This window comes from Mesoplodon bidens (assembly GCF_964165515.1).
Source record: "Mesoplodon bidens genome assembly, chromosome: 11".
In the NCBI taxonomy this organism is placed as follows: domain Eukaryota; kingdom Metazoa; phylum Chordata; class Mammalia; order Artiodactyla; family Ziphiidae; genus Mesoplodon; species Mesoplodon bidens.
In genome coordinates, this window is record NC_138167.1 from 95,680,005 (window position 1) to 95,692,370 (window position 12,366).

General features: G+C 33.8%; 1 protein-coding gene across 1 annotated transcript in view; it reads right to left on the reverse strand.

Moving 5' to 3' along the window:
- PTPRQ (protein tyrosine phosphatase receptor type Q) overlaps nt 1-12,366 on the reverse strand; it is a gene marked incomplete at its 5' end in the record, with an annotated part of 199,997 nt that overhangs the window by 21,967 nt on the left and 165,664 nt on the right. Inside the window, 3 exons of the mRNA XM_081249912.1 lie at nt 1,112-1,202; nt 4,341-4,422; nt 5,076-5,102. Of these exons, the coding sequence (XP_081106038.1) occupies nt 1,112-1,202; nt 4,341-4,422; nt 5,076-5,102 (200 nt within the window). The remainder of the gene's footprint in view (nt 1-1,111; nt 1,203-4,340; nt 4,423-5,075; nt 5,103-12,366) is intronic.

A 12,366-nucleotide genomic window follows, 5' to 3' on the forward strand; every position in this document is an offset into this window, starting at 1 on the left:
ATTTTCATCCTTTTCTAATTCTTGGGAATTAACAGATTCCGTTAGATTACTACCTGCTATATCACGTTTCCCTAAATTTGTTTACTTCATGCCTCTAGTTCTAGAATAACAGAATATGGTCCATTTCTTCCTATCCATATCCTTATGATTTTACATTCTGTGATTACACCCTGCTTTAAGTCTGTGTCTTTCTAGACAGAAGAGTTCAATTTATATATATATGGAAGTTTCCCCAATACAGTTTTGAAAAGGCATAGAACATAGAAAAATATATATACACTAACTCTAAAATTAGGAATATTTTAAAACTCTAGATTTTGAAACAATACTGACAATATTTCAGAGCTTAACAGATACGACTTTTTAATTTCATATATAAAAATGTATTGAATCAGAATATAGTTAGTAGGAACATCTGTTTAAAAAAAAATCAAACATATAGCTATTGTTAGCAGAGGAATGTTATGTTTTCTTTTCACATCACTGCTAAGCCTTAAAGCAATAATATGGCTTTTTATTTCACATCAGTAGACACATTCTTTTTAATGACATATAAGGAATAATAACAGTGTACCATGTAAGATGGTTTCTTTCCTTATTGACTGAAAAATGAAGCCATGTTCACTGTGGTAAGGCACAAGCCCGCCTCCTTTGTAAAACCAATCCTGGTAAGCATACCTTTACTCTGATCTTCAATGAATATTTTGCAATGCATTTTTTATATTCCTTAACAAAGCACTGCCGTGCTTTTAAGAAAACTAAAGCACAAAGTTATGTGTGAACTTTCTCTTTTCATTTGAGAACTAGGTCTGTAGGAAGATATTAGAGAGGTTCGTTACTTGGGTTAAATTACAAAGCTAAGAAACTACTAGGTCTACAGTTTCTTACACCTGCATGAGTAAACCTTGTGTGAATAAGCTGAAAACCATGTAAATTAACTTTAATAAATATTAACAAAGCAAAAGAGATACAATTTAACAGCTGCTAATAAAATGCATTATTATAATTCAATTAATATGTAATATATATTTAAGAAAAAATGCTAAAATGCATTTTGCTCTCATTTGAAAATGTTTCATTATCTAAAACCAGAAATAGTATGTACACATACATGGTTTTATGTTTGGAAAGCGGTTTTTTGCTCTGTTCCAAGGCAGATCAGCATCAGTGGAAGAAAGATCCTGAAGAAATTTTGGTAATTCCTGTGGATTGAAGTCATTGCAAAGTTTAGATTTATTTCAGAGGTAAACAAGAAGTTCCACTTAGTAAAAGACTATTCTTTATTCTAAATCCTTTTACTTTTAAAATGAAAACACTTCTCATAACTGCAGAAGCAAGGTCAAATTAACAGTAATGAACTTACATGAACTTTCACTGAAAATTCCTGAATAGAATTGATTAGTTGAGCTACTGCTTTCTCTGGCATAATTTCTTTGCCCTTTGGGAAGCTCTGAGGTGCAGCAACCATGTTAGTAACTCCTTTCATACTTTACTAATGGTTTTGTCAAATACACTGTATTATTTAATAGTTTAATGTCTACTTAGTAGGGTAAGGGAGTCGGTGATTTATTTTTTGTTTTTTCTCCTCGGGCAGTGTGATTTCACGCCTATTAATTGGTACAACATTGGTCAGTTTGTGAGAAAATGCCAAAGGTCAATTCCTGTTCTTAGTGGGTATTGTTAAATCGATAGCGGAATGCAAAGGTGTGATAAAGAATTATCAGAGGAAGGGTCAAGATCTGTTATTGACATTTTGGTGAAAAATCACGATATTATCCATTCATCATAAAGAAAGCTGGTGCAAGAAAATGTGTTCATTATTTTGTTGAGCTGATGATTTACATTTATGAAATTTATAGTTTTCCATATTAGAAATGCCTCAATTTACCAAATCCCTTAAAAACTGTTAAAAACCGTGGGGCTTTGCAATTTTTTCCCACTTTATTATAAATGATTTCTTTTAATTGGATAATTTTCCCTTCTCCCTTATTTTTCCTCAAAGAGAATTCTGGACAGTATTTTACATGAGTGTGTATGTGTTAGAGAAGAGGGACAGTGTTAAACATCTGAATTCTGGCGTTTTGGCACTAAAGGCTTAGAAAAAAAATTTTTAACCAAGTGAGGAATCCTAGAACAGCTTCCTTGTGTCAGGTTTTGGGAGAATATGTCAGCATATTTATAAGAGACAAAGAAATAGAGGGGGAAAAGAAGATGAATTGGAATCACCTGAAAAGTGGTACCTATTTTTCCGTAGTTACAGAAGTTTCCATTTATAGATTTAAATGATTATGGCCTTGATAATTAATACCCAATTACTAGGCTGACTGTTTGGATAGTAATGTTACACTCAGTGGTCTTATTCTTATCAGAGCACACAGGGCCTCAACCAGCCTTTCCTATTTAGCTCTTTCTCCTATGGTTCCCACTTTTTAGTGGGATCACAGATGAGTGGAACTGTTTTGCATCCTTATGTTTTTGCATTCATTCTCTCTCTCTAGAATACCTTTTCCCCTTTATCTACTTATTGGACTTCTGCTCCATCCTAAAGTTCATCTGGCAGGTCACCCTTTTGTAAAGTCTTTTCTGACAGCTATCCAAACAGAGTTGATCCTCACTTCTTTCTGCTTGCCTCCATCATGATACGGTGTCATTTGGGTTTTTTTTTTTTTATACATGTCTGCAGTTCTTCTTCATCATTTGAACTTCTTTATGAAATCATCACTATGATGGCAAATAGTTGTGCCAGCCACTCTTCTTAGTATTACACACATTCAATCAGTTTAGTATTCACAATTCAACAAGATAGATACAGCATTTTACAAATGAGGACTTTGAACAACAGAGAGTTTAAGTGATTTACCCAAGGTCACTTAGCTGTTTAAGTGTTGAATTCATATATATCAATACCTGTCACATAGTGGAGCTTTTTAATATTTAAGGTATAAGCGAATATGACCTGAGTTACGAGTTTTATCAAACATATGCATCAAATATGCATCTGTTTATTAAAACAGTTTAAAAAATTAATACAGCACTAGAACTAAAAGCAATTCAAAAAACCGTGTTCCTTACATGTGAATATACATTTACCTAATATATACACACAACCTATATATTTATATAAAAACACCCAAGTACTTAAAACCATGATCTCCAAAAAAGTTAAACTAGAAACTTTCTCATTATAATATATGAGAAAATGTTATTGCTAATAAAACTTTTCATCTGCTCAGTCATGTATAATGTTAACTATATTCACTCCTATTCTAGTGAAACTACCCTTTTGTTCCTGAAAAATTGACAGTTCTTGCTGCATAAATGCTAAGAAGAGTTTTATGGCACCACTGATTTTGTTAAATCCAGACCAATATTACTTAAGAAGCATAAACAAAAGCTGTAGGAAATACCATTAATCTTCTCACATTTTTTGTGATTATTCCGAGAGACTGAAATATTACAATCCTGAATTATTCAAGCCAATTGTTTTTGTTCACACACTAAAAAGTTCGTGAAAAAATAGAAATAAAGTTTTCGGTAACATTTAGAAATCTGTTTTATTTTTATAATACAAAATAATAATCTAAGGAAAGAGCCTCACAAGTTTTAAAATAGCTTGTAGACTAACACATGCCTTATGTTTTAATGTAATTTCAACTTTATAGATATATAAGATGCTTTAAGCAATAAAATTAATCTTAACTTTCAAATAGTGTTAAAGTGACAAGTTCTTAACTTCATATATTCTCCATAATGTGATACAGCATTTATTCCATGATCACTTAAGTAATACCTGTGTTTTACAGGCTTCTTTTTATCTGTTTTTTATTTTTGGAAAGTTCTAAAAATAACATTTTAAAAATAATTCCTGGAAACATCAAGTTCTGTTCTCAGGTTCATCTATACCACTATCATAAACTAAGCAGGCAAATATGAAATGGAATTATTTAGTTTCTAAATCTAAAATAGTTATTTAAATATAAAGCCACATTTACGGTACCACCCAAACCTCGTACACACACAAAACCTGATGCATACAGCATTCTAGAGTTGCATGTACATCTGGGTGAGAGGGCAAAGAAGAAACAGAGCCAGGCTGCCCTTGCTGGGGAGGTCTCTGATGAGGAGCACCTTTTCCTGACACAGTAGGTGAATAATTCTGTTCAGGTTGCACCGGAGGCTGCCCAGTGTAACGTTACTATCCAAACAATCAACCTGGTAATTGGGTATTGATTATCAAGGCCAGAGTCCTTCATGGCCTTGCAAGCTTAAACTGGACATGAAATGTGACACATGAAACGACTGGAGGTCTGGCAATGTTGTGACAACTGCTAGTAACATACCGAAAATTCTTCTTGAAACTTTAGGTTGTTGTTTGTGCAAAGCTCTTCAACATGTTGCAGAAAGGATTTCTTGCTTATCGGCCTCCAAGCAAAGAAAGGTATAAAATGGAGTCATGTTAGGTTGAGTTCTTTTCCTTTAGCCTGGGCACTCTCTTTACAGTTGACAAGTTAGAGGACAAGGGACATATCAAAAGCACACAGCCCTTTAAAGTCACTCTGTCATATTTACAAAATTAGCTTCCCCCTTTAAGTTCACTTTCTTTGTATTTCACGGTATAAAAATCCTTCAAATTTTAAGTGACTTTAAATGAATGATTTAACATGTTAATGAAGGAAGTTTTTCAAGCAAATGTAAGGGCATAAAGTCATCATTGAATCCTAAAACACATAAAACCTCTTTGTCATACAGAAAACATTTTATACGTTACAAGGTTTTAGAAGATATAAAATATTGCAGTGACCTCATTCTCGTAACGACATGGTTTTTAAACCCTAAGGAGTTTAAATATCCCTGTATTACTTCCCAAGCTAAAATACAGACATGCAGGCTTCACCCCAGAGAGAGAGAAAGCATTTCTCCAGTTACCATGCAATTAGTCATGCTTTTATGATTTATATCCAGCTTGGAGGTTTTTCTAACAAACATACAAAAAAGGAACCACACATTAAGATTCATCGAATCAGGGAATCCAGAGTTGATACTCAAAAAGAAGAAAAGATATTTAACAAACTTACTTGATGGATTTTCTATAACTAAGTAACCTGCAACAGAGATTGTGTTAAATGGATTGAGTTGAGGGTACAGCTCTTTCTGAAAGAGTTTTAGATTAAAATCAGGAAAACAGGGTAAATCACCAATGTATAATATGCTATGCCTTTAACTGATATTTGATCATTATTTTAAATTCTATATCATTTTTGAAATTATATTATTTGGACCCAAATAGGGCCAGATAATAATTTGGCTTCTTTCTCAAGCTAAGAAGCTACTCTTTTATATTGTTAGGCATTTGGGGCATTACATCAAAAACAGGTCACTTTTTCATATATTGCATAGTATTTATTGGTCTAAAAAAGTTCATGTGAATTAAATTTTTTTCTTTGTTCATAAAAAGTGCTAAATCAGGGCGGGTGAATCTTTGAAAAAATGACATCAAATTGCCTAAGTCTTGTTTCATGAGTGAGTTTTCATGAATATATAACCATAAAAAATGACAATCATTTCAATTACTTTGGATATACATATCTTTTGTGGCAGTTCATTGGTCAAGTTATTTATACTCTGAAAAAAATTGAAATAATTTTTAACAGCTAAATAGACTATGCAACACACAAATTCAGAGATGGGTACATCTTTAATAACATTTGTCATGCACAACAAATTAGCACTGCAAAAAACACAAAAGGCACAAAGTATGATGAAATAAAATGAAGAACATGTACCTTTATCAAAGTTTTTAATTTTAAATATTATTAGGGATGATTTCACTGTATTTCTTAAGTGACAGATATTTACAAGAGGATATGGTTTTTGAAGTAAAGGACAAACGAAAAAAATTAGATTGAAAAATGTGGCTTAAATACTTTGAAAATGGTCACAGATGTGTGTGTTCAATGAAGAAAACATGAGTCAAAAGAGTGTATTTTATTCAACACAGGAATTGGTGAAAAATATGGAGGTGCTAGAGCAAGTATTATCAAGAAGAGTGGTAGAATTCTTGGTTAATGCTATAGGTGTCCCCAAGCAGAAGGAAGTATCTCTCAGCTCCTCAGGGTATAACCTAGTAGAGCAACGTAGCGTAGCACAGAATCACAGGTTAGAGCAAAGTCTTGGTGGATGAGCTTGTGGGCTTCTCACAATGCCCTAGAGTGATTCTAAGGAGGCACCAGAGAAATTCTGACTCTAACTAGATGGATATGGACATGGCTGAATGGGATATTGAATCAGAAGAATCCTTAATTTGGGGACAGGAAAACAGAGTGTATGAATTGGAGGGCCTGGAAAGACTTCTGACACAGGCAGTGGGGACTGAGGCAACAAGCAATCCCCGTTGAAAATAATTACCCCTCAGCAAAGACCAGCAAGGAAAAAAGACAACCGTGAGCCAGACCCACGCTGCCCAAGCCCCTGAAGATGCCTGATGCCCCAGTGTTCCTATGCCATGATATTCCTCAGAAATAGGAAAGGAACGAAGGTCAGGTTGGGCAAATATTAGTGAATTGAGCTTAAGACAGAAATGAATGAGATACTTGAATTAGCAAGACCATTTTCCCTGCTACCAGCCAGAAATGGAAATGCTTGAGTTGTGTGGAGATCACTTTTATAATAGCAGGGAACATTATTGAGTTTGTGATTGGTGAAATTCAAACACTACATCTGCTTTAATGACAGCCATCCTATAGTGGGGAGATTCTCTTTTCCCAGAGGATCCAGGATTATTTGAGGTAGTACTGGCAAAAATATTTTTACTATGCTATCTAGAACCTGAAATAGAGCTAGTTTGTAGAGCAAGAAATAGCTAAAGCACCAGATTATTATTCATATCCTTGTTCTATTTTCATTAATGTTCTATTCTCTCATTTAGAAATTATGATGAATACCTTTTAGTCAATTTCATTTCAGTGAAGAACTCCACAGAATGTTGCTTTTATTTTACTATTATTATTTTATTTTGCATTTGAAAGATCTCTCTAGAGATACTGATTTTAAACCATAACTGGCTAGCTATTGGATTTGGGTGGATATTTGTGAATTCTTTTCTTAAAAAATACAATGCCCTTTTAAAAATGGCTTCAAATACCTGATCCAGCAATTACCAGCTATATTATCTTGAGCAAGTTACTTAATCTTTCTTAGTTCCTAATTTAGAAAATAGGGCAAATATATGTAAATCAAGCTCATATATGTAAAATGCTAGGAAACGCCCACCCCTGGCTTTGGAAGCAGTACGTAAATGTTAGTTACTATCATTAGTATTAAAATTGCTATTTCTCGTTTTATTGTAAAACTCAAGCTCCTCCTACTGATCTGTTCTACAACTTGATCCTGATATAATGATTTTTTTTGTTTCCAAAAGAATAAATTTTACTCAAAACTGGGAAGACTAGATTGCACTAAATTAAGCAGCAAAATTTCCTGTGGTTCTTCCTAATCAGAGTCCCAGAATAAACAGTGATCACAAATATTTCAAAGCCACGTTTGGTTTTCTAGTTCTCAATTCAAATTCTAAATAAATCCCTAATAATATAAAGGCTGTAATAATTGTTTTCATATTATCATGTGAAAGCATTTCTAATCATGCCTGCATTTTTTACATTATTCCTTATAACTACCCTTCACGTTACCCTGTTTGTACTCCAGATATTTTCTTACTATCAGTTTCTTCTACCATTCCAGGTGTTTCCCCACAACCAGATTTTCCTGATTGCTTAATGGCTGATTCAAACGTTAACTCCCCCATGGACCTTACCCTGTTCTGTTACAGAGAAAATCATTTCTTCCTTCTATGAAACTAAATTTCTATGGACAAATCATCTTCCACCTTCTGTTACGGCTATATAAAAGTACATGTATTAAGGACACATGTATTGAGATTCATGTGTGCTTGAAGGCAGGGGCAGGATTAACACTTGGCTTACTACAAGTCCCTCATAAACTTATTCATAGTAGACAGTGAATAAATCATTGTTAAATATAAAATTGTGGATGAATTCAGACTAAGATACATAGTAAGCTAAATACAACTGCTCTGATTATTATGAGAGAATATCTGAATTAAATGAATTTTCCACAAAAATATTAAGCGATTGAGAATTCTCAGGAGATCCTACTCAAAGGTTTAAATAAGTATGATCAATAGGTGCATCAATAAACAGTATACAGGTCTAAACAAAGCCATATCAGATCCTCTCACATTAGAAGTTAACAGATGCTAGATACTTAGGAAATTACATGAACAATAGAATCACTCTTTTCTAGACAAGTAATTAAAAAAACAGGTTTTAAAAAATAAGATCTATTTGGGTTTATGTATTTATTTTTCAGTATCACTCTCTTTATCTAAACCCAATCATTTTACATAAGCTGTTCTTCACACTTGTATTTACATAATGTGAGAAATAAGGCTTCTAACAGTCTGTTTTTATGTAATTTTCCAGTCTATGCTTATCTCACAATTATGTGTGAACTGAAATCAAAATACCTATCTGGAAAGCTTAAATTGAGAAGACATTTTGGCATAAATTACCTGTTTCAAATAAAAGTTAGTTTTTTTCTTGTTTTTGTCTGTAGTCTCCATGTCATTGTTTTGATTCTTAGCCTCATATTGTATATTTTTCTCTTAACTAGTGGCTGCATTCTAAATTTTATTTTTCTTTGAAGTTTTAAAGTTTTGTTTGTAAACAGGAAAAAATAGTAATGTGGACAATTTATGCAGGGAATTAGAAAAGAAGGTGGCATATAATATGAAGAAAATGCACTGACTTGTTACTGATGAAATTAAATTCCTTTACGAAAAATTATTTGGTTAGATAAGCATAAAAGAACCTCATAGAAATTAATGTGTATGAAAATCAACAATGTTATTTCAGGAGTGCTATTTTCAAATAAAGTGATCTATGGAGACACTCAAAAAACTTTCTATTAATATTTTTAAAAACTTAAAAAATTGTTACATGGAGAGCATGTTAGACTGGTTTAGTCCTCTTATTTTATTCATTTACAATACAACAGTGAAGGATATGTCAAATCATATTCAGTTCATTAGTGTATAAATCAATTTGGGAATTGTTCAGATTTCAATAAGATAACTGACCACTTTCCAATATAAAGGGCTAAACACTTTTTATTACATGAATCTTAGCTTAAATCCTGTGCCCTTTTGTTGAAAAAGGGTATTATTTCATGTCTGGGCTCATTTTTTTTTTCAAAGTCTATCAAAAACTTAAATTCCACTCAGATTACTCTTGATAGATCCAGTGAGGAACCATTTATTTATGTTGGCAGTGGTGATTGAAGACCATATTGTCACAGAGACTCAGCTTTACCTCAAGGTCAATTAGTTGAAACCTATAGGGAATTAAAATATAGTGCAAATAGAGAGCCATAGATGATAGCCTATAGATGAGCAGCTTAAATCAGCATTACCAGTGGAATAAGACAAATTGAGAAACAGTGTTTTCTACTTAACCGGTTAAGTTAGGTTAAAAAGAAAAGAACCTCAAATTTTATTGCCTTAATGTAAAAATATGTATTTGTCACACCAACATGTACTTCATATTCAACTAAAAATCTTTGAAGAATCTGTCTTTCTGGTAAAACATGTTAACTGATCTTTCCAAGTTTTGTAAAATATTGAGTGTGAGGTTTTTAGTTTATATATTTCAATTCATTATTCCAACATTTACATTTATTTCTACAATGATATTCTGTTACTTATCCAAAGCATTTACTGTAATGCTTTCAAAGGGATCTTAATTTTTGTTTTTTTCTATTTTTATTTGTTATAGGCTTTCAAATAGTATCCTTTCAGACCCTCCTCCTTTCTTTTATCAAATCACCAATGACTTTTCTCTGGTCCTCAATACAAATTAAAAATATTATCCCAACCAGTGGCTAGTACTATACAGCTGACTCTAAAACTTCACTTTATAAGGTAAACATGCCACCTGAATAAGTGAGTCATGCAATATTTTTCTTATTATCTAGAAAAATAATCAACTAGTAAATGCTATCTAAGTAGTTCCTCAGCACGTCTCTTTATATCTGTGAGGGCAAATAGGTTTTAAGGGAGCTCAGCTCTTTGAACGGCAGCTCATTAGAGGCCGTGCCCTTCCTTTTTCATCACAGTTATTTCCAGTGCCTGGCACTTGTAGGTGCCCAATTGATAGTTCTTTTATTCAAACAAGGTGAAATGGTCTTTTAAATACATATAGAAGAGCAACATTCTTGCTGACGTCAAAGAGGTGAGGTAAGATTCCCAGGGTGGCAGGAGTTGAATTTTCCTTATTACTAAGCCTCTGTACATGAGCACATGTGAAACCAAATTCTTGACAGATTCTTATTTTGTAAACCGTGTATTTTAAATTAAAACTGTGGTCATAAACCTAGCTACCCCCCGGGCAATAGGGCAGAAGCAGTAGAGAGGATGAAAACACTGCCGACAGCTGTGTGAAGAGATGGGCAAAGGCTCTTAGTGAGGGGACCTAATGAAGAGGAGACAGATGACATAACAGCATTTAAAAAGAAGTCTTGACAGCCTGAGCTGTTAGCTTGCCAGGCAGGTAAGCACAGAAATTCCTGTCAGGGGTTAGAAGGTGACCTCAAAAAACTAGATTTGAAAGAAGACTTTTAACAAACGTGATGTATGTAGAGGTGTTTAAAGGTTCTGATTAACCTGAACTATTAAGTTTAGTTCTATCAAAGTAGAAGGTCTGACTGAGCAGGACAGTGTTCACTGATTCCAGGGGAAGAAAATGTGGTGATAGAAGAGATACAGTGAGGGTTCGATAAAAATGGAAGCATTTTTCTCTGAGGTTAGGTATGATTCCAAAATGCTAAATGTGATTAGAGTAGAAAAGGGCCTGGCTTCCTCTGTTTTAATCACGCTGAGTACTATTCACGGTCAATGGGAATGTCAGGAGTCTTGGCCCCATCCCATCCAGCCTTGCGGCTCATGGGGACTCACTCTGCTGTAGTAGATCTGGGATTTTGAAATCAAATGCATTTTCACTCTCTGCCTCCATTCATATATCCTTTACATGAAGAAATTGAGTATCTCTGGGGCACTCAATCAATTGTTGGGTCCCTGCTAATGCTGACATTTTGCTATGCTACCTTCAGAATGTATATAGCAATTTTTATCCTAGGATACAAAAGGCATTTCTGGGCATTAGGGCGATGCCTGAAAGCGTGCACAGTTGGCTATCCATTGGTCAGGATAGACGTCAAATTTCTATGAAATGTGCTGCTTGGTATATGCCCCAGAGTCAGAGAACAGGGAATGTCATTGTCTTAGTCCTTACAGAATAGCACCTGCAGTAGTTGAAATGAGCTTGTGTGAAGTGTGAACCCAGACTCCACCCATCAGACAGAGAACTCAACTCTTGTGTCATTGTAATAGGACAAGAAGCATGTGAAGAAATCTAGGTAAAAACTTACTTTACTATCAAAGTTAGCACAACATGATAACACAGCAAATGCACATTGGACATGCACATTGCAAGTCAATGTGCATCTTGATAAGGTTAACTTTACCATATCAATAGCATGCAATATCATAGAGGACACTTAGTAAGTAGAAAGTTCAGAGTATTTTGTTTTACAGTTTTTTTGGCTTTGGAAAAAATAGCACATTAATCAACAGCACTTCATATCTTGTATTTTAAAATATAGAGCACACCACCTGAAAAGATTAAAATAATCACAGCAGAGCTCTGCATCACCACAGTAACTTACTGGATGACAAAAATCTCCTTTCGTCTAAAGAAAAATGAAGAGTATCTGGAAGTAAAGATTCATTATTTATTTAGTATAAAAACACACTGCAGTGTTTTTGATTTGCTGCTATAAGAACATGAGCAGTAAATATCTTAAATTTCATTCTACTGTAGGACATTTCTTGTCCCCAATTCACATTTTGTCCAGACATTTCTTATTTGGATTCACATATTTTTGCCATTGCTTGCAAAATAGTTAAGGCAGAAGTAAAATTAATGACCAGAATCTGTCAAAGAACTGATGGCAATTAACATGCTAACAATTTTTTTACAAAGAATTTCATACATCAGTCAAATTGTATGTATTCTTACTGACGTCACAAGAATTGTACTATTGTCCAGTTTCTGCAGGATTGAACCTACACTAAAATGCCACCATTCCTTCGCCCCATATCACTAGAGAAGAAGTAATTCAAAAGAAGCAGTTCTTCCCTTCGAATCATTCTCTGTATAGAGAATGCTACTTGAAGAAGGAAGCCATGGGCCCTTGTCTTTTTAAGTGGGTTTATATTGATTTAATCCAGTACGC